Source organism: Coloeus monedula (assembly GCF_965178545.1).
Source record: "Coloeus monedula genome assembly, chromosome: 7".
Lineage (NCBI taxonomy): Eukaryota > Metazoa > Chordata > Aves > Passeriformes > Corvidae > Coloeus > Coloeus monedula.
This window is the reverse complement of record NC_138787.1, coordinates 34,889,927-34,910,473: the sequence shown is the minus strand read 5'-3', so window position 1 is coordinate 34,910,473 and position 20,547 is coordinate 34,889,927. Positions and strand designations below refer to the sequence as shown.

General features: G+C 45.0%; 1 protein-coding gene across 1 annotated transcript; it reads right to left on the bottom strand.

Annotated features, from left to right (window-relative positions):
- Positions 1–579: 579 nt before the first annotated feature.
- On the bottom strand, positions 580–16,562 carry LOC309575042 (histamine N-methyltransferase-like). Its single transcript, XM_082285198.1, has 7 exons — positions 16,426–16,562; positions 12,741–12,937; positions 11,779–11,831; positions 8,286–8,393; positions 4,751–4,881; positions 4,110–4,203; positions 580–1,838 (listed from the first exon to the last, which is right to left on the bottom strand). Exons 2-7 carry the CDS (start codon positions 12,875–12,877, stop codon positions 1,483–1,485), a joined length of 879 nt encoding a protein of 292 aa, XP_082141324.1. The 5' UTR covers positions 12,878–12,937; positions 16,426–16,562; the 3' UTR covers positions 580–1,482.
- Positions 16,563–20,547: the final 3,985 nt, after the last annotated feature.

The window sequence follows — 20,547 nt, the reverse complement described above, 5'->3', positions numbered from 1 at the left end:
GTAAAGTGGTAATAGATCTTGTTCTGTTCAACAGAGGATTATCATGGAAACCTTCTAAAATCCACCAGAATTAATATCTGAGCACCAGGAGAAGTTTGTGTTTCAAATAACTTGCCCTAAAATAAACATAAACGTCTATTACACCCAATATGATCTCTTGAAATCACTTCAAATCATTAATAATCTATATTGTATCAGAAATACGTGTGCAAAAATAAAACATAATTCCTTGCAGCTAAAGTATTACCTAAAGTAAACCATTTCAACACTGAATCAAATCATTTCAATGGCAGAAATCACACCTGTCTCAGGGGATAAATTGAGTATTCAGGCTATTAAATCCATTCAAGCGACTCTATTGTATCCCACTATGTATTGTGCCTTGTAGAGAGAAAACAGTTCTGAAAATTATAAAATCATTTAGCAAAACAAATGCATCAACCACAACAGCCTCACATGGAGAAGGGGCTGAGGAGGTGAAACCCCTTCTCACTGAAAACCCTGTACAGTGAATAGATTTATCTGACATAATGCCATTGAAAATGAAAAAAAAAAAAAAAATGCTACTGGAACCAGACATTTTAGTATCAGAGTTTATTTTTACATTTTCCTTGTTACAAAGCTCACAGGCCACTTATGGCCCTGCCTGCCAGGCCAGGGGAAGGCTAGGACCAGAAGCTTTATGTGGTTAATTAAAAATACAAAAAAAGCTCTGCGTGACTGCAGCAGCTGATTCCTAGCAAAAAATCTGCATCAGGGCTCACCACTGAAATCCACCTCTCCAGGGCACTTGTTACCAACCCTGTGCCTCAACCATGTTCCGTTGCCTCCCTCTTGTAAAGCCACTACGGACCTGGCACACAAATTGCTCGGTGGATACATCATCACAAAGTAAAACTACAGGAAAGGGGAAGCAGTGCCATTAGATGGAGATGCCTGCAGAGGCAGGAGCAGACAACCATTGAACATACAGGTGTGAGGCCACTTTCACAGCAGCTGCAGGTATGAGATCTTGAAGTCACAAGCTCAAGAAATCCCATCAAAGATCCATCCAATGTTTGGTCATTCTGAGCCTGCACTCCTGCCAGCTGCACCAAGAAATTGCATTTGCTTATTTGGTCTGTAGAGAGTTTTTAAATGAAGATGGTGGTACCACATGTAGTTATGGATTATTCCTTAGGAAATGGTTGGGTTTCTGCAGTGCCTGAGTGGATGGTCTGAGTTATAGCTGATTACACAACATCTGTACAATAAAGCACAATTTACTGCCTAGTGAGTTACACATTCATAGATTAGTAGAATTAATCAGGTATTAAAGCTCACTCATAACAACAGATGTTAATACTGATTTCTTAACAAATTCCAAAAATTATTATGGGTGTTGAAGTAAATTAAGCTATTAATAAAAGATGAAAAAATACATTTCAGCTGTTAACAGTTTGTATCTGACTTTTTGCCTTGGATCAGGAAGAAGAGGTTAACTCATGGGTCAATCACTATTACGCCCAGGTTGTTATTGAAAAACACCTTCCCATCTTTGTTTTCACTGCATCCAGGCTTTCTTAAGTCTTCCATTAGCTGATGCTTTAGTTCAGGGGGGGCAGTTTTAGCAAAGTCAAGTGTTTCTGTCAGGAAGTCCAGCAACAGCTCCCCATCTTTGTCCCCTTCAATAAAGCAGCTCGTTATGTCCATGCGGGATGGGAGCTCGTAGAGCTGGTACTTCAGCCCAGCTGAATCCAGCATCCTTGGCAAATCAGCAGAGGAAACATAAGAGCAAAGATCTTCCAGAGGGAAGGAAGACCCATACTTCTTCCACAGTGTTTCCCAGCCACTCTTTCCTAAGAGATAAACCACCAGAAAAACACTGAGTTAAGGAAAAACACTATTTGAAAGCAGCTTTGATTGCCTGGGTTTTTCAGCAGTTGTCGTCATTGCAAGTGGGAGCTTTCCAGAGCTGGGACATGTCCTGGGGCATGGTGGAGTTGGCTGCCTCCCTGCTTCTGTTCCTCAGGTTTGGGGACTGCAGGAGTGGGTGGACACCTACCCTGGAGCTCCAGCACCTCTCCTTGAGCCTCCAGCTGAGGCCAGAGCAGTTCACACTTTTCAAGAGAGGTTTTATAAAGCAAACCAGCTGGGTAAGTTGAAAAGTCCCCACGTAGGTCTTCACATCTTTATTTTACCCCAGCCTGGATCTCTGATTCAGTATTTCTGCTGTAAATCATTTCTAAAAGGATTACTCAGAATGACTGGACAGGATGAAAATAACTTTGAGCCTAATGAGCAGCTCTTGAAAGTTACAACTATAATTCTCCCTAGGTGCTAAAACCAGTTACTCGTGGTTTTGCAATTGCTTTATCTGCAAACAGTTATTTATAGTCAAATAAACAGTGGTGTTTAGAAGAGAGGCTACAATATTTTCTTTCACCTGGTGGAAACTGAACGCAGAGCACTAATTGCAGGAAATCTGCTGGTGTCAGTGTTGTGTGACTCAGTGCCATCTCTGAGCTGAGCAATTATCCCCTACCTGAACGCAGCATTATTATAATGGCTCTCGGAAGGCTCAGCATATGGCACTGCTTTTGTTTGCAAGGCGGTGTCAACAGATCCGCAGCCCCTGCAAGTCCTGCTCTGCCGGCAGGGTGGGAGCAGAAGGGATTGCAGCCTCCACCGACTGACCCCAGCCCTCTCCTACCAACCCTGCTCCCAGGCTGGCTTTTAACCAACACACCCTGATGTGTTTGTGCTGGAGATGACATTACCTTTTGTGAAATGAGCTTTGTTCTTTCAGTAACTCCTTTTGTTTCAGTGCTCATTTTCACTGCACTTCTTCCTTCCCCTCTCTATTCTCTTGTTTCCCTCTTGGTTTTTTCCCTCTTCCTTTCCTGTCTGCTGTTCTGAGTCCTGCTCCTCCCACTTTTTTGTTGCCCCCGGCAATTTCTGCTCCATCAGAAAACACAGAGTCATCTGGCCCAGAGAGGACTTCAAATACTTCTCATGAACTCAGCACTTTAATCCTTTTAATTTTGAATAGGTGCATATTCCTTCCTGTATTCACATTTTATGAATATCCAAAGGGACAGGTTAAGCAACTGGAAAAGGGTTTTAATTAACTATACGCAGGTAATCAACAATAGTCTAATATTACGATCTATTCTCGTTCAGCCAAAGAACATGAACAGGTTTTTAAAAATAATTTTAAATACAAATTTCTTGTTGTGAACTGCTTGAAAACACTTCAAACTAAAAACATTTCAGAAAAAAAGTAGTTTAAATAAATTCAGGTCAGAAGTGTCACTTCATAGCGGACCCTTCATGAACAAAATAAAAGGAACTTCATCAGTTTGCAGACGTGACCAAATTCAATGGGAAATTAAGCTTAAACCTCTGAACAAATAATGCTTAACATCCCTTTCAGAGTTGTTAGATGTGGCTGTTTACACAGCTAAAATTTCAATAGCTTTTGAGGCAAATTAAAGGCTTTCTAGAGTCAAATTAGACTTCACCATTGCACTATCTCTGGCATACCTTGCCCACAGTATTAAAAGATTGCTGCTTACTCTGTTCCAGCATTGTCCTGCTGGACTGACCACAGAGCACCTCTATGAGATCTGAAACAGCCTAAGAACGCTGTTTTGTACCCAAAATGATGATATTAAGGAAATGGGCAGTTTGTGAAGAAAATGAACCATATGTGCTCCAACACCTGCTGTATGGCACAGCCGAGCCCCACCGTAGCTGTTTACTTAATGCCACAAGGCTCTGGGAGAGAGAAATGCAGTGGCCAGCCTGGAAAGCCTTTTCCAGCAAAGAACTGAGGCTGAAGGGGCACCTGAGAGGGAGAGCTGTGGGATGGAGCCCCTCCTGCTGAGGGGCCTCTGCCGCCATCCGTCACCGGACAGGCTGTAGGATGGGGAAGGGCAGAGAAAGATGCTTTGTGCCCATGATAGGGGTTTTTTTGTCTCATAAAACCTTGGTCTTTACAAGCCATGCACATACAGACAGACAGTGCAGGTTTCAGGGGTTGTCTGTTCACCTCTGTGGCCTGTGTTAAACACAGGAACCCCAAAGGTCCTCACAGCCCTTCCCTGACTGAGTGGAGCAGCTCTCACCTGACACCAGGATAATGAGGAGCTTCGCCTGCTCTTCCAGGAGGCTGTGGAAATACCGGATAGTTGCTGGGATATCTCTCACATAATAGAGCATCTGGAAAAAAGCAGACATGCTTATAGATTACAGTGTCATCCTGGTGATTATTACTTGTACCACTCATAAGAGAAACCAAATGGGGGCAATGCTGGCAGAAAAGCAGGGACAGTGAGGCACAATAGGAAGGTGTGGGCAGTGGGCTCACACTGCAGGCTCAGGGCTCTCATGTCGTGCCTGCTCTCTGACACTCCCAGGACCCAGCTCATGTTCATTCATTAACCTGAAATAAAGAGATTTGCCCTTCTTCAGTGAAGGCTTCAGTGAAGTTGGAAATACAAAGGCAATTTCATGGAGAAGACAAGGAGCTTTTGAAGACACTAGCTAAAATGTATTCTTAGTTGACTGCCACCCACAGCCTGGTTAATAGGACTACTGTGCTCAAAGCTGCTTTTCATTTCTGCAGTTCATTTATGCTAAAGCACTTCAAATTACTGGGAAGTAAACTCACCTTTCTTCCCCTACAAGTGGATAATGAGGTCACATACTTCATGCATACTTTTAACAGCCGAGTCTTTGACAACATTTACTTTGCAGAGAGTCTTACCTGGATCATGTGAATGAAGTCCCACTTTTTAGTCTTCTTTTCTGCATTCACTCGACTTTCATATTCATAAGCTGTCTCCTTGTGCCAGGTAAACTTTATGTTCTCGAGGTTTGATGCCTGAGCCACACGCTCTGAAATAGAGGGGAAAGCAGGACAGAGTTATCTCAATTGCAAATATGGGGCTGCTTTACACTCAGAGCTTTAATACATCCAAAAGCCATATTTAGGTAGAGAGTTTTGGTACCAGTTTAACACAACAGTGGAATATCTAAAACCTTGAGCCCATATGTGAGGAGAAGGCTGTAGAGGGCTTTATAGGATGAAATCTTAAGTGAGTCTGGTGCTTTTCACTTGGCTCCCTCATTTGGGTTCCTCTGGTGTTTACCTGATTTAAAGAAAAAGTAAGTTCTTCCTCATGCCTGGCTCAAGCTGAATTAAAAGCTGTTGGCTGGGATGAACTGTTACCAGGCCATGAGCAGCACATTTCATGTTGTACAGAAGGACTGATGGCCCCATCACTTATGTGCCACACAAAACCCACGTGGCTGAGCAGAAGCCAGGCTATGGTGGAGGATTTTCCCCAAACAAAAACAGGTGCTCAAGGATGGAGCAAGGCAGAGGTTTCTTGAAGAGAAGCACAATTAAAAGGTTGAGAAGGGCAGAGAAAGCAAATGCCTTCTTCTAAATTTGTGTAACTGGGATGGTGGGAGAGGGAAGGAGCTTTGTTCCATAAGCAAGGACCCATGTCTTGACATTCAGCTGCTTTTGTGTTGGAACAATTTTGCAGAAGCCCACAGTTCTGACCAGCTGCTTCAGGCAAAAGGGATGACAGTGTTTTAAAGCAAAGAGCTTCAAGGAGTGACACATTGTGTGTCTTCAGACCTCAATACAGTGCACATCAGCAACTGAGGAAAGCAGAATTTCGGAGAAGTGGATTCAAAGAATAAGTTACACTGAGGGCCTGGTTCATCACTGCATTTCTTTGGTTTTTATGGGAGCAAAACTGAGAGATAATTTCATAGTGTAGGGATGCTGGAATACTAATGTCTGTCTGCTGGCATATGGAGCTCATCTCACTGAGTTGCTGCCTGGCGTTTGGGATTGCTCCAGGACAAAGCAGGCCCTGATTCAGTTCCTGTGCTTCCCTGGAGTTAGCATCAATTTAAAACTTCCATGGCCCAAGGGCAGGCTGAGCCTTAGCTACAGAACACATGTTCAGAACACGATTTGCTGGGACCAGTGCCTTTACACCACTTACGACAATGTTTCTCCTTTTGGGCTCTGATTAGGACACATCTCTGTCACACAGATGAGAAATGCTCCATCAATGCTTATCTCCTTTTCTGTGGCTGGAAATGGGCCACCCCTTTCAGATGCTGCCACTGTTACTCTGTTAGCTCCCATTTATCAGTCACTGGCCCCAGCACTGGCAGTTCAGATTTAATTTGCTGTTCTAAACTCAGGCATCATTCAACAGCAGATCCTATCCCCTCACCAATAATCTGGGGCAATCTGGTTCAATTTAATTGTTGGTCTGTCTGCAAGGAGGAGCTGGGAAGAAAACTGAATTGTTTTCCAGGCTGGGCCTTCAAAGTCCAGATTCTAGGAAGTGCAAACTGGTCATGGGATTTTGGTAAGTTTCTGCCTAAATATCCATCTGAAGCCATTATGAAGTTTTCCTATGTTTTCTCCTGGCTTCACCCTAGATTCTTTTCCCAGTCAGAAGCTGGTTGTGTACCTGATGGGTGCCATCAAAACTGGGCTGCCTGCAGTTGTGCAGTGGTGATGCAGCTCAGTTGTGGGGCCACCAACACTCCAAGCATGGCCACCAAGGGATTCCACCAGGAATGGAGGAAATCCACAGCCTGTCCATGAGGCTTTGAGGAAAGGTTCATCGCATGCCACACCCTAAGAGAAACATGAGTTTGTCAGCACTGCACATCCCAGTAGGAAGTTTCTCTTGTGAGCTTGGCTTCTCCTTCCCAAGGAGAAAGCATTTGGTGAGGCAGAAAACATAACTACTGAATCCTCAGAGGTGCGGATAATGTTTCTAATTCTCCGCGGAAAATCTTAGGCCTCAGAAACCTAATTAATGGTAGCTACTGGGGACATGATTAATTACCAAATAAGAGAGCTTAAAGAAAGAAATTCAGATGAATATTTCATTTCTAGTTTAACATAAAACTTAAAATAAGGACAACAATTTTATATTTTCTTAAACTTTCTTCTGGAAAGAAACTCACTGCAGTAGGATAGGACTGCCAGTTAATTGGTGGTAGGTGGTGGGACCACTGGGATGATTCATAGCAAATCCAGTCCAGCGTAGCCCAGACAGGACAGAAATTCTTTGTTCAAGTGCACAAACTGTCTCATAAACAGAGAAGATGCCATGCTGCCCATCCTTCCCCATTTCAGCCTGGAGCAAAAGCTCCGGGGATTTTGCACAAGCCATCTTTTAAAAGATCGGGTCTGTGTTATATAGATATAAAAAAACTAGGTTTTTCCCGAGGGCCTTTGGTGCTTCCAGTGATTCTGAGCTAGCTCACCGTAGGGAGAAAGGGATTGTTGTGGGGTTTTTTTCCCCTTTGACTTCCACAAGCTGATTCACACTGGGAATGCTTCATTTTTAAGGACTTCAGCAGGACCAAGACTGGAGATTTATAGTGTGGTTTTACAGCCTGGTATTGACTATGGTTTGGAGCGTTTCCAACAAGAGAGTCGGCTGATGAGGTTCATTCATCGCTGTCACTTCCATTCAGCAGCCACTCTCTGGCCAGGTGTGCTCTGCTCGGGACTGGTGTCACCTCCACACAACACCACAATCACTGAATCCCGGTCGGTGCTGACCCAGTGATAATCAAACTGTGCATTGCTATTTAATGCTCACTTTGTAGGGCAATTTGATCAAAGCACCCTCGTTAACACTCAATCCTCCTCGGAAAACGTTTCGCTTTCCTTCATGAATGCTGCTTAGACCTTTGGGCTGGGGGAAGGAAGGAATCTCTGAGCCCTAGAGCACACGGCAAAAGTCTCTCCTATCACTCCTGCTTTCCTTTCCATGTTTTCTAATTCAAAGCCTGGTAACTAGTTTGGTGCCCCACTGTGAGGTTTAGTTATTTGTTGGAAACGATTTTTAAGATGTGAGAGAATTACCATGAGACACTAAAATTTTCCCTTTGATGCTGAGGAAGGATCCTGATTCAATGCAAGTTGAAAGTAGAAAAATTTTCTGAAATGCAGGGATTCCACTTCATTGCCATACAATCACCCATCACTTCCCACCTTGTTTAGCTTTTAAAGTCTGTCTTGCCAAGCATTTGCCATGCAGATTACTTTGCAGAGAGACTAACATTTTAATGAGTGAACATTGTTGAGAAGCAATGATGGCAAAAAAGCATGAAATTGTGAATTTTTTTAATTTTTAGGAGACAGTTCTGACAAGAAGGCATTTGAACACGGGGTCATCCACGTTTCAACACTTTTTAATGCATGTAAAATAAGTAATGTAAATTTAATTTATATAACGTAAAAGTACCTTTGTACTTGGAGATTTGGTCAGCACTCGGCTCTACTACTTCATTGTTGATGGTGGCCTCGGGATATCTGGCTCGTATTTTTGAGAGGATCTGCAAATCCATCTCACCTAAGGAAGGAGGAGACACGAAACAGAAAGTGAAAGCAAAGCTCAGGCAAAGGTAATCTCCACCACCATCACATGCCCAGTTTGCAGACTGATTTCTGCCATTTATGCACAGATGCACTGCACAGGTCCATGCAGCTGCTTTGTATTCTCAGTAGGCTGTCACTGAAGATTGAGCTCTAGGATTTGAGAAGAATTTAAGTATCAGTCCCAGCTCTCTTCATTTCTCCTCTCGGACTGGCACCATCAGGGCCAAGGGAAAGCCAGACACAGTCATGCCTGTGGCTTGACCTCATGTTTTCTGGATGTGGTCTAACCTCGAGGGAGAGATCCCACACAACTCTCACAGTGCCAGTTCTGATGGTTCCAAGTCACCAGCAAACTTGGCAGGATTTCTCAGGAGTCAGTAGGAGCATTTTTAGCCAGATACCTCACTGGTTACAAGGTCATGTGGGGGAAGGCAAAGGGAATATGTGTTTACACTGGAATCAGAGACAATATCTGTATCTGTTTGTCTTTAGTGTCCTGTGAGTTTTCCAAAAAGAATGATGAATAGAGCACATACCATTTGTGTTTAGCTAACTCCTGTTTACAGAGTACCCCAGGGATGACTGTGTTTCATGTTTTTGTTGAGGAAGAGTTCTCTCTAAATACTGCTCAGGCCAGCTGTAATTATTTTATTGATGGATGTAACAGTAGATGCAAGATTTCAAAATTTAAAAATAGCTCTATCATTCTCAGCTGTCTCACCCCATCTGCAATAAAGGAAACTCAGGGGGATGGTATTTCTGACTGAGGCATGGGTCCAGGGGCAATATTCCACTGGCTTGCTCAATTTTCTCCAACCTCTCTTGTGCTTATTGTGCTTGGATAGATTTTAGGTGGAAAAAATTATAGTACAATAAATTAAGGTAAGAAAGAGTAAAACAGAGGGTAACTACACTGAATAACAGATCCAGGGCTCATGTTACAAGCAAATATTGAGCTTTGTCCTGGAAGATTTACTTGTACTTGCACAAAACTCCATGTTATAAAATTCCTTACAAATGAACAAAATTTTGTACTGAATGGAAGGCCACCCAGCAGAGTTATGGAGTGGAAAACCACCCAGCAAGTTGTGATGGGCAGATAGGCCCTTGCTGAGGGGCCTGCACAGCCTCTGCCCACTCTCATCATTTTCAGAGCCCCTGGACTCCCACCACTTCAGCATTAGCTCCATCATGCAGAATATTTGAGATACAAAAGGAAAACACTGGGCATTAAATTGCTCAATAGTGCCCAGAAGACATATTACACAAAGTGAGGAAGAGTTGCATTCTTTCAGACTTACGTCTTTTTCTTAAGGCAACCAGCAGCACCAACATTTACATGGCATCTCTGGAAGCATGTTCTTTGAGGGAGGGAAATTGAATTTCTGAGGCAGCAGAAATAGCTGCAGCTTTGCTATCACTGCAAGCCCTGTATTCTGTTGAAAAATCAGAGCAAAGCGAGTTGTCTGCAGCCTACCATGGTAAAATTGGGGAACACAGAATTTGTAATGAACTACTGCAATAGCTTGATTTTGGGTTGCTTTACCAACTTTCCATAAAATGATTTAGCCCTTTGAAAAGGCTGCGAAGGTCCTGATTAAAAAAAAAAAAATTGTATTTCCATATGCAGATAGCTTAATATATTCTCTTCCTCACTTGTGCGGCCAAATCATCCTTGTACTGTTTTTAACAAAAAAAACCCACCCCTTTGATTCATAACTTAATCCACAGCCTTAACTGACTTCACTTATCTCTTTTATATGCAAACAAGTGTCCCGAGGCATTTTACAGTCAGCTCTGTGGCAGCTTGCATTATCAACAATTTGGCAATTAGGCTATCCGAATTATTTAAACTCTCCAACACAATTACCTTTTAAAGGCTACCACTATGTTCGCCATTAAGTTTCTAATTAAACATTTTACGTAACGGAATTGTTTATAGCCCGGTTGGTACTTTATAGCAGCGTTGATGACTTTTATGGTTTTTAAAGGTGCAGAGTGCGGGGCGCTGGAGTGTGAACTCGATAAGGCAGCGGCTGCAGCGAAGGCAGGAGCCGTGTTGGGGCGGGTGTAATGGGGTGGGATAAGGCAGGAAATGGGTTCTTGTCTCCAGAGGTGGAAAAGCAGAGAGGAAACGCTTTCCTTCCGTGCTCCCTCCCTGTGAAGGGCAGGGGCGGGTGGGGTCGGGGCAGCAGCTCCATCACTGCCCTCGCACATCAGCCAGGATTCCCAGATGCTGGGGGCATTCCGGAATCGGCTCCCTCCTGACCTCAACAGGACCCGTGATGGGAACAAACCAGTGAGCAGATTGGGTTGGGTGATCTGGGGATTTCTACATTACAAAGTGAGCTTTGCCTGCACATTACTGATTGATGGCAAGCTGGACTGCCTCTGGCCAGGGAGTGAAGTACCCCACTAAGGAAAGTGTTCCTGATAGAAAATTCCTTCCTTCCTCTTTTTTTTTTTTTTTTTTTTTTTTTCAGAAGGATGGTTTCCTTTGGAGAGCAACATTCCTGCTCTGTCGCACTGCCTGTTGTATAACTAATGCCCGCCATTTATATACAATTACTGCATGGAGGGGAGACTTACAAAACTGAGGTTAGCCTTTGGCGATGGTATGACTACGGCATTTAAACTAGATTAACTGTTCATATAAAATTTAAGTATGGCGACTTAATGGGCAGAGAAGGAAACACGTTTTAATTATGGGGGCACTTAAGCAAGAATTTAATGAAATGAAGCCACTTGATCTTACTGGTATTGTTTTTCCACTCCCTGAACTTAGGATGAAAAACTTATTATTTCTGATTTCTTCTGGATTTCTTCTGGAGCTTATGTTCAGCTCCAGTGTTTTGGGGGACAGTAGCTCCAGGAGGAGCTTCTACACTGATGGTGGCCAGCAAATCCAGGCAAAGCAGAGCTCAGCCATGGCTCTCACATAGCAGTGATGGGAGTTACCACCTCAGTAAATAGTTACAGGTGAGAATAGTTGCAATGCAGGCAAAAATGCAATACTCTGAGGAATCTAAGACATTGATTTGTTTGGGAGGTTTTTGCTTGTTTTTGGAGTTTTTTTGTGTAGAAACCCTAAGAAGCAGTTCGAGCTTCTCTCTGCCTTTGAGGAGTGATGGTATAGAAGGAGGGGGTTTTGTGGAGGACATAGAAGAATCAGAGTGGGGAGGCACAAGCTGTTTTCAGATGATGTGGTCACACACCAACTAACACCAGCTATCCCCTGGAGCTGACTTTTCAAAGAAAGACTCATTTCCCACTCTACTCCTTTTGCAATTTTCAACCCTGTATTCTTTAAAAAAAAAAAAAAAAAGGTAAAAACATAAATATTGAAGTCCATATCATACCTGCTCCACTACCAACGCTTAGAACATTGATTGTAGACTTCCCATTTCCAATACTGAAAAACATTATTTATGCATTTTAGGAGAGCTGCCCAGTGCAGAGGGTTTCATGCATAATGTGAGACACTGGAGATCCCACTAAGACTAAAATTTGCAGGACAAAACCCAAATGTAATGTGTGTGTACACAGGCATGCCTGCAAGCGGGCAGGAGGGATCACATTCAGAACTCTGCCCTTTGGATACTCATGATCTCCAATTACTTTGGCAATTTGTAGAGGTGGCATTTTGCTTTTATTATGAGTGCATACAAGCAGAAGCAGGTACTCGCCTTCTCCGTGTCTGTGCTCTGAGGAACAGAGAACCGTCTGAGTCTGGACCAGCAGCTTAAAAATTATTTGCAGAAGTTTTGCATTATGCAAAATGGGGAGGGAGAGGGAAAAGTGTAATGCTCTTAAAATCCCTGAGTGAGGGTCTGGCAGAGCAATGAAACCCTGAGCCCTGAGAAGAGCCTCCCCAGAGCCAGGATTTGATGCTGGCTGCCTGCTCCCAAACCAGTTTGCAAAGCGAGGGGCCCAGCAAAGGACACATGCTGCCAGGCAAAGCAGGAGCATTACCCAGCCATCCTAGAGAAACCCTAAATATTACCTGAAGAGATTACTTTTAGAAAACTCTTTTCTATCAAGTTCGGTGCTGGAATGTAGTAGCTGTTAGCGCATTTCAGAGCTGATTCAGGGCAAGCTGGGTGTGTGCGCAAGGAAACAGTGCAGCCTAATCTCCTCCTTGCTAGGCAGCCTCCGGAGAGCCGTGTGTGCGACTGGAACCTGCAGCCAAGCCCCATCAGAGGCCGACAGACGGGGCAGGGAACAGCAATCTGCCTCTCACAGGCAGCCCCCCGAGCCCCGCACCACCGTGGGACCGTGGCCCTGGCTGTCCCTCATCCCGGGGCGGTCACCCCGGCGTTACCTCGCTATCACGCCCGGCAGCTGCCTCTCCACGAACTCCTGCATGCACTGGTGCTCGGTCGACCTCTCCAGGAAGAGGCGGAATGACTGGAGGTATCTGTCAGGATCAGCGAGCAAACTCCTCATGGGTGATGCCATGCTGGGGGTCCAGAGGCTGCAAGAGGGGACAGGCTGCTCCCTGCAGCTCTTGTCTCAAGTCTAGAGAAGGAATGAAAAGTGCTGGAGGGGAAAATCCAGTCTGTGCCCGGACTTTGTTCCTTATCGACAGCCCTGCCACTGCCGTGGAGCCTTACGTAACCTTGTAACAGAAGCTGTAAATGGGGTCCAAGCAGCAAAGGGTAATATATCATCTTTAATCTGGGCATAGCAAGTGCCAGCATTTTTTAACTCTGCTGACACAGGTCTCTGTTAAAACACAGTAAAAGGGTCTTTAGATGGTTCTTAAATACAAGAAAAAATCCTCTGTTTTGTGAAGGCATGGAGAGGCTCCAAAGGCTGGGCCTGGATTAGAAGAAAGTGCAATACTCATCTCAAGAGACGCTGGCAGATGTCTCTATCTGTTTTTTTAATCTTTTGATGTTCTTAAAGGGAATGTTGATGGTGGGGTGAAAACAATAAAAACCTTATAAATGCACTTTATTTTTCTAGTTCTTCTGAAGATAATGGTACAATTCCCATGGGTTAAGTAGTTAATTCACCAAAGCCACGTGAGTTACTGGAATAGATGCTGTGCTAAACCAGGCTTACAGGGAATCAGGAGCGTGGAAGGCAAAGCGTGTTACCAGGGAAGTGTCAGACTGTACCTTGAAAAGTGCACAAAGATGTCTTTATCCTCTCTTAAACTGCAGTTTAACTTCAACACAGCTTGTCCTAATTGGCAAGGAGAAAGAGGAACCCTCTTCCTCCTCATGGGCCCCATGTTTAAGGACGCACCACATTTCCTCAGTGTCTCTTACCATCCGCTCTGGCTTTCCTGAAGAGGTTACATCCCAGCCCCCTCTCGTCATTTTTGCAGCTCCCTTTGGACTGTCTCCAGCCAAACCCCGTTGATGCTGAAGTGCAGCAGCCAAGGGCAAAACCCTCCTACCCCCCTGATTTTTCTGGCTCTCAGCACAGCTGGGACAGCTTCCCTGGCCCCACTGAGACCTTGCACCCGCTGCCTTCACTCACCAGCATGACCCCTGGAATACAAACCTTGGGCTTTTTCCAGACTACTTCTCTTGTGCCTTTGAATTATAGTGCTGGCCTCTGTTGTGCTCAAGTCCCTCCCAGCTGCACATCAAATAACACAGTCTCGTCCCTCCTCCAAACCATGAGCAGAAACACAAGCAACAGGCTCAGGTTCATATTTGCCATTACCTCCCTTTCTGGCAGTGAACTTCTGACAGATTTTCTAACTGTGCAACCAGTTTTCCACCCACCCAATATCTGTCTCATCAAGGCCACATCTTCCTCACTTGTTTATGAGAATGCCATACACAATGGTGCCATCTCCTTCTCCCCTGTACACCAGCAGATAGATGGGCTTGGAACAATTTCCTCCTGATATATCCACATTGCCTGACAAAATGATACGCTGAAAAGCCTCCGCTACTGGAATAAGTAGTAAAGTAGGTAATGTTTATTCCAGCGCTGGGACGCATGGGGGATAGCTCCTCCAAAGTCATGCGTGCCGACAGCTGCACTCAGCCTGGTATATATCGGGTTACAAGTTCCATATTCATTAAGTTTCCCAATATGACCATACATATTCATTACCCGGCCCCGCCCAGACTCGCCTCGTATTACAATGAGCCCAAAAGTCATTGACAGCTGCGTTGCGCTTGTGCAGTGTCGTCTGGTGGTCCGTGGGCAGGGGTCTCTGGAATGAAGTAAGGGTCTTCTTCATTCTGAACTTTTCACCTCGCTTCCCTGTGCATGCTTTTTATGTCCCTGGCCCAGGTCCAAACTTCGAGGCTGGTTTGAGTTAGTTTTAGGTTTAAAAACAGGATCTTTGGTCAAGATTCCTTCCCTTTATCAATAGTCTCATATCTTCTCATCCTGCTTTGGTAGGCACAGTAAGTGCTGAGCAAGGTGTATGCACTGTTTTTAACAAACAGCTTTATAGCAAATCATTTCACCTCTGCTTCCCCCTCCTGTACCTGATTCATGACCATCATCCTATTCTCTTTCTGCTGCTTGAAGGACTATTTCAAGGGTCTGTTTCTAGGGACAGCCATCACGCTGAGCAGCAGCCCAGCTCCCTCACCTACCCCCTTTCCAACGACAACATCAGCGGCCCGACTTTGCCCATTTTCCTTCAGTACCTGTGACAAAGGTAACATCCAAGACATGTTTTGGTTTTGCAGCCCATGGGCCACATCTCCTCAAATCCCAAAGGTTCCTTGCAGGAAGGAGCATGGTAAAGGTTGGTGACGATTCACCTCCTCCAGCGTGTGCTGCTGCCAGAGCCACTGATAGTTCATAATCAATTAGCAATGCCTGATAATTGCTCTCCTTGGAGCAGTCTCAGAGACCTCTGTAGCAGGTCCTAAGGTTGATTTTCCACCCATATTGCCTCCAAGGCAGACTGGCTTTGGCACACTCACTGCTCCCTACCTTCTCAGGCAGCAAGGATGTTTTCAACCAAAAAAACAGCAAAACTGAACATTGTAAAGAGCACTAATGAAAAACACTCTGGTATAACAATGGTAATGAGTAGCTTTAAAAACTTTGCCAGCCTCTGAATGACAACCCCTCCTTGACCCAGATGAGCAGCACTCAAACCCCCAACAACATCTGAATTAACTGGGGAATCCAAGCAGGAATCTTTCCAGAGAGAGTAAGGAAGAAAACTCCTGCATGTGCTTTGGATGATAATTACTCACTGCTACCCCACCCTGAAAACACACTGGTGTATTCTTTGTTTACCCATTCCTTTGCTATGCCTGACTCCTCGCTTTTTATTTTAACTGCAAAAGGAGGCTTTGCTGTTTGCCACTAATCTATTTTTACTACCTTCAATTTCGAAAAAATATTTTGCAGTTTACAAGAGGAGATTTAGATAATCGACCCTTTTTTCTATGCCTCCCTCTACTTCCCATGATTTAATTTGCCAACATCCCCTGCTCAGCAGTCTCTAATGAGCAGCGGAGATTCATCTTCATGTTAGGTGCAGTTCAAGGAATTTGTCTCATTTCTTTCATTACACTTTTGGCTGTCGGAATTTGCCCCATTTATTTCATTCTATGTTCTTTGCAGTTTGAATTGCGGACAGTTAACTTTAAAAATTAGTAAAGAGACGGAAGGAAACGATTTTTTCTGAATTAGGCTGATAGAAACTTTGAGTAATAATATTCACTCAGGCATGTTCCCTTCAGTGATAATCCAAATTTAAACGTGGCTCTCTAAAAAGATTGAGGAGTTTTGAAAGCGGACACTGTTTATGCTGCGGTTACTTGATTCCGTCCCTGCTTTGTGCCGGTGCGAGCAGAGTGAAACCTGCTATAAACTCACCATAAACCCTTTAAACCCTCCCCGTGAAGCCAGCAAACAAAGTGAGCATACCCTAAGCTGTAACCTGTCTGCAGTGGGAGCTTGGGTTTATTAGCCCAGGATTACATGTGTCGCCGAACGCCAGCGAAAGCAGGATCCGTTTCGCAGGGAATCTGCTCCATCAGCACTTGCTGCCAGGTAGCCGTACTTACGTGGGGTGTCTGTGCCCCTCAGGATGTGGGAGTGATGCTGCTGAGCTCCTGGGATGTGCTCCCAGCCGGCCACCTCCCAGTCCAGCCACCTTTCTGTCCAGCCACCTTCCCCTCCATCCACATTCCCAGCGGCTGCAGCCGTCCCACCCCCGGGCCGGCGTCACGGGGGAGGTTTTGCTGCCTGAGGAAGGAGCAGAGTTACAACCTCATGTGGCAGCAGCTGCCTGGAGAGGCAGAGGGGCAGCGCCAACCCTGCCACGTCCACTGGTGCTCTCTTCGTGGTCCCCACCAGCTGTCTCCCAGGACACACTGGCACAGGCACCCTGCCGTGGGAACATCCAGACACAGAGCTCTGTCCCTGTGTTAATTAGAGTACAGATGACAAATGAAGTGCCAGTGGTATATAGAAAATGCAGCTCCTGACAAATTGGAAATAGTTGTCTCAGTGCCACAGCATGTGGCGATGAGCAACATCATTTGCAGTTTGCCTGTAGAACCCTTCCATTATAGATTACTTTGCTTTTTTAGCTGGTTTTCTTGCCAGCAGGTATTCTTCTTATCCCTTACTTTCCAGAGCTTAAGCAATTGGAAGCATTTTCCAAGGTGTGTGCACCCTCTGCAGCCCTGTTAGTAGCAGTTTTATCCCAAGGCACATAAGTATGGATAAAACCATTGACCCGTGTCTGCTATCACATTGTGATTTGGTGTTCAGGGCTCTAATAAAATATTTGCCCTATGTGTGCTCAAATTATTCTTTGTTTCTCCATGTTTAGCAAGAAGGAAATTTTTTAAGTTAAATGAAGAACTTTTCCTTCTGGACTTAGATAGAGAAATGAACTGTTCAAGGAGAAATGAGCTGTTCACATGACGAAAGTTATATAAAATAATACCAGCAATATTAATAACGATGCTTTCAAAGGCACAGTTACAGGGAGAATGGCTGCAGTTTGACATTTAGCTGAGAGTTTACTCAAATGAAGATTTCATAGCAACAGTTAAAACTGTTCAGCCAGAACGACGACTGTGCATGAAGGCAACACCCACTGCAATTTTTTCACTCTCTGTTCTCAGCACCATTTCCTCACCAGTTTGAGGGAATGAGATACAAAGCCCTTTACTAAGGTTCTCACCAGGAGCAGCAATGCCATGGTGTTTAGTACCTACCATATTCGATGATTCTGTGCTTCAAAGAGTGATGCTGAATCCACACAGGCAGAATGAGGAGACCAGCAACAGTTTTGCTCTTTCAAATCAACAGTCATGACTTCCTCACCCATGGCAAGGAGCTTAGAACTGGGTGGTCTTTCAGGTGCTTTTGAACCCAGACCATTCTGTAGTTCTCTAATTCTATGACTTTATTTTCAAGGGACTTTTTGAGGAAAACGAAACCCTAAGTACCCTGTCAGACACAAATCAAGCCAGCTTCTATTGGCTTGCAGTGTCCCAGCAAATGTCCCTTCCTGGGGAGCCCCATCCTGGCTCTGTCTTGGTGATAAGCACTGCTGTTCAAACATAGCTGAACAGCAAGATCAGTGGTGGTTGGTTTTCTGTGCAGTTCTAGAAATCTGTATTAATTGGTATCACCAAAGCTGTGCAAGCTGGTCTAAAGAAAATAAACTCAGTGCATCTGGCCCACACTTTTCTCCCTCTGTTGAGCATTAAATATGGGTTTTCCAAGTGCCAGTTGCCATTTAATATGAAAGCCTAAGTTTTGAGAGCCAAAAATAAAGATTATATGCATCTGGTGTTTTTAAGTGCTTTAAGAAAATAAAAGATGCTGCTGTTAATTTGCTTCTTTAATTTCCCCTGGGGACACATTCTGTGATCTTTAAGTGAAATCCCAGCCATTTCAGTGTGATGTGTGCTCAGTGCTGCCCTGGTGCAGGGACACTGGGGAGGTGGAGATGTTGCATCTCTGCCTAGACTTGTACCCAAGGCAGGGCTGTGCTGAGTCTGAGGCTCTGAACCAGCAGAGAAGGACAAGGGCCAGGATGGAGCCCAGAATCATTCTGTAAAGAGACACTGCAGAGAAGCTGGCCACACACTGACCTGGCAGACCTAAGGGTTTGTTCACTAAGGTGGTTGTACACTATTTAACATCATAGAACCATCACAGAATCATAAAATGGGTTGTGTTGGAAGGGACCTTAAAGATCATTTCATTCCAAACTCCTGCCGTGGGCAGGGGCACTTTCCATTAGACCAAGTTGCTCCAAGCGCCATCCAACCCCGTCTCAAGCCCTCTCAGAGATGGGGCAGCCACAGATTCTTAGTGTTTATTTATGAAAAATCACCTTCCTGTCCCATTCTACCACATGACCTCCTATATACAGCACTGTCCTAGATAGCAGGAGGCTGAGTGATTGAAAGGAAATCGTACAAGCCCCGAGAGCATTAATAGTTGGGAAATAATCACTATTGCATATTAAACATCTCTCTGTCATGGCAGCTCAAGGGACAATTCACAGCTCTGTAGATACCTGGCCAACTGTGAGGTGGAATGACACTAGAATATAAAGTTTTGAGTGACACAAGTCTCCCTGGAAACCTGGCAAGGACACAAGTAGTTGTCACTGGTACCTCAGGTGAGTCAAAAGTTGGGAACAGCCAACATCTGCAGATCGTTGCCTTCTGTGGAGTATATCTGCATGGGTTTGGGCTGCAAATTTATACTCCGGGAAGAAGGAGAAAGGAGTTAAAGGTCATGGTCTTGGTCCAACTGAATCATTGAAATCTTTTCCCCCACGTATGCTCCAAGTGATGCTGGGAGACACCCCTCGTTGGAGGAAAGTGGGAGGGGATCATGTCCTTCTCCAGGCTCCCAGGATGCCCACCAGCCATGCCCACCAGCAGCACAGAATTTCCCATAGAAGTGGAAATAGCAGAAAAAAAATATCCACTGAGTATTTAGAAGAGCTGTGGTAACTGGTGAACCAGTCAATGCCTTCAGAGATGAAAAGTCCTACCTGAGTTAGCAAAAAGCAGGGTACAAGCAGGGCATTAGGACTGGCTGCTCCCTACAAGACAGGAGATTAAAGCTGTGCAATGTTGATTTTACCTCGGAAGGGATGGGAGTGCTGGAACAGACCAACCTTCATATGAATGGCTCCCCTGGGGGAAGATCCATCCCATTGGAGCAGGGACCAGGGCCTGGAGTCACAGCTGAGAAAAGCTAAGCTCAGGAACAGGCAGGAGATGGATCCACATCCCCCCTGCCTTGATATAACACAGGACTACAGAGTATGTGGGTCAGATCTAGGAAACTGGAAAGAGGCAGAAGGAGGGGGAAAGGCTGCACAGGAACTACCTAATTTCTACCCTGTAATCAGATTTCAAAGCATTTGTAGATAGACCAAATATCTGAGCCCAGAGATCCAGGAGTTTATTTGGCTTACCTCTGGATCTGATGTAATCACACACGGCCAGCCTGATAAAAGCAGAAGCGAGACGTTGCTTAATGTCTGAAGAATTATTTCTGCTGTCTCCTAATAAAGCACGCTGATGTAAGCTGGGGATGATAACAAGAGCGCAGTGCTGGGCTAGCAAAATCTCATTTTTCAGGACAACTGAACTGTCAGTGCCAAAGAACAGACAGGTTATTGCTCATGCTCCTCCAAGGTTACTTTTATTAAAATGGAAATTTCCAAAGCTTTGCATGCACACATACATGGCCATGGGTGCAGACCTCCCTGTGAGGGAGAGAGGAGCTATGCCACAGCAACCCCTCCCTCCTGCAGCTCTTTAGTGCAGCCCTTACAAATGGGGTGCCCTGGGGGAGCTGAGTGTGGCTGTGTCTGCCCCAGGTCTGTATCTGAACAGCCCCGTCCTCACCACGGCTTTGGGGTGGGCTTGGCACGTACACAGGGCACAGCCTGGGGTGGGTGCAATGCTCACCCCACAGCTGCACCCCGTGAATTTCCCATGTGAGCTGGGTGAGGATTTGCTGTCCCTCCTCGAATCCAGCATAGGCATCACCAACTTAAAGATGGGCCTTTCACATTTGGGGCTGACACAGCTCTTCATACAAGAGGGATGCAGCTCTCCAGCCCCAAAGAGAAACGCGAGGTGAGAGGTGAGGTGAGAGAAGAGAAGAGAAAAGAGAAAAGAGAAAAGAGAAAAGAG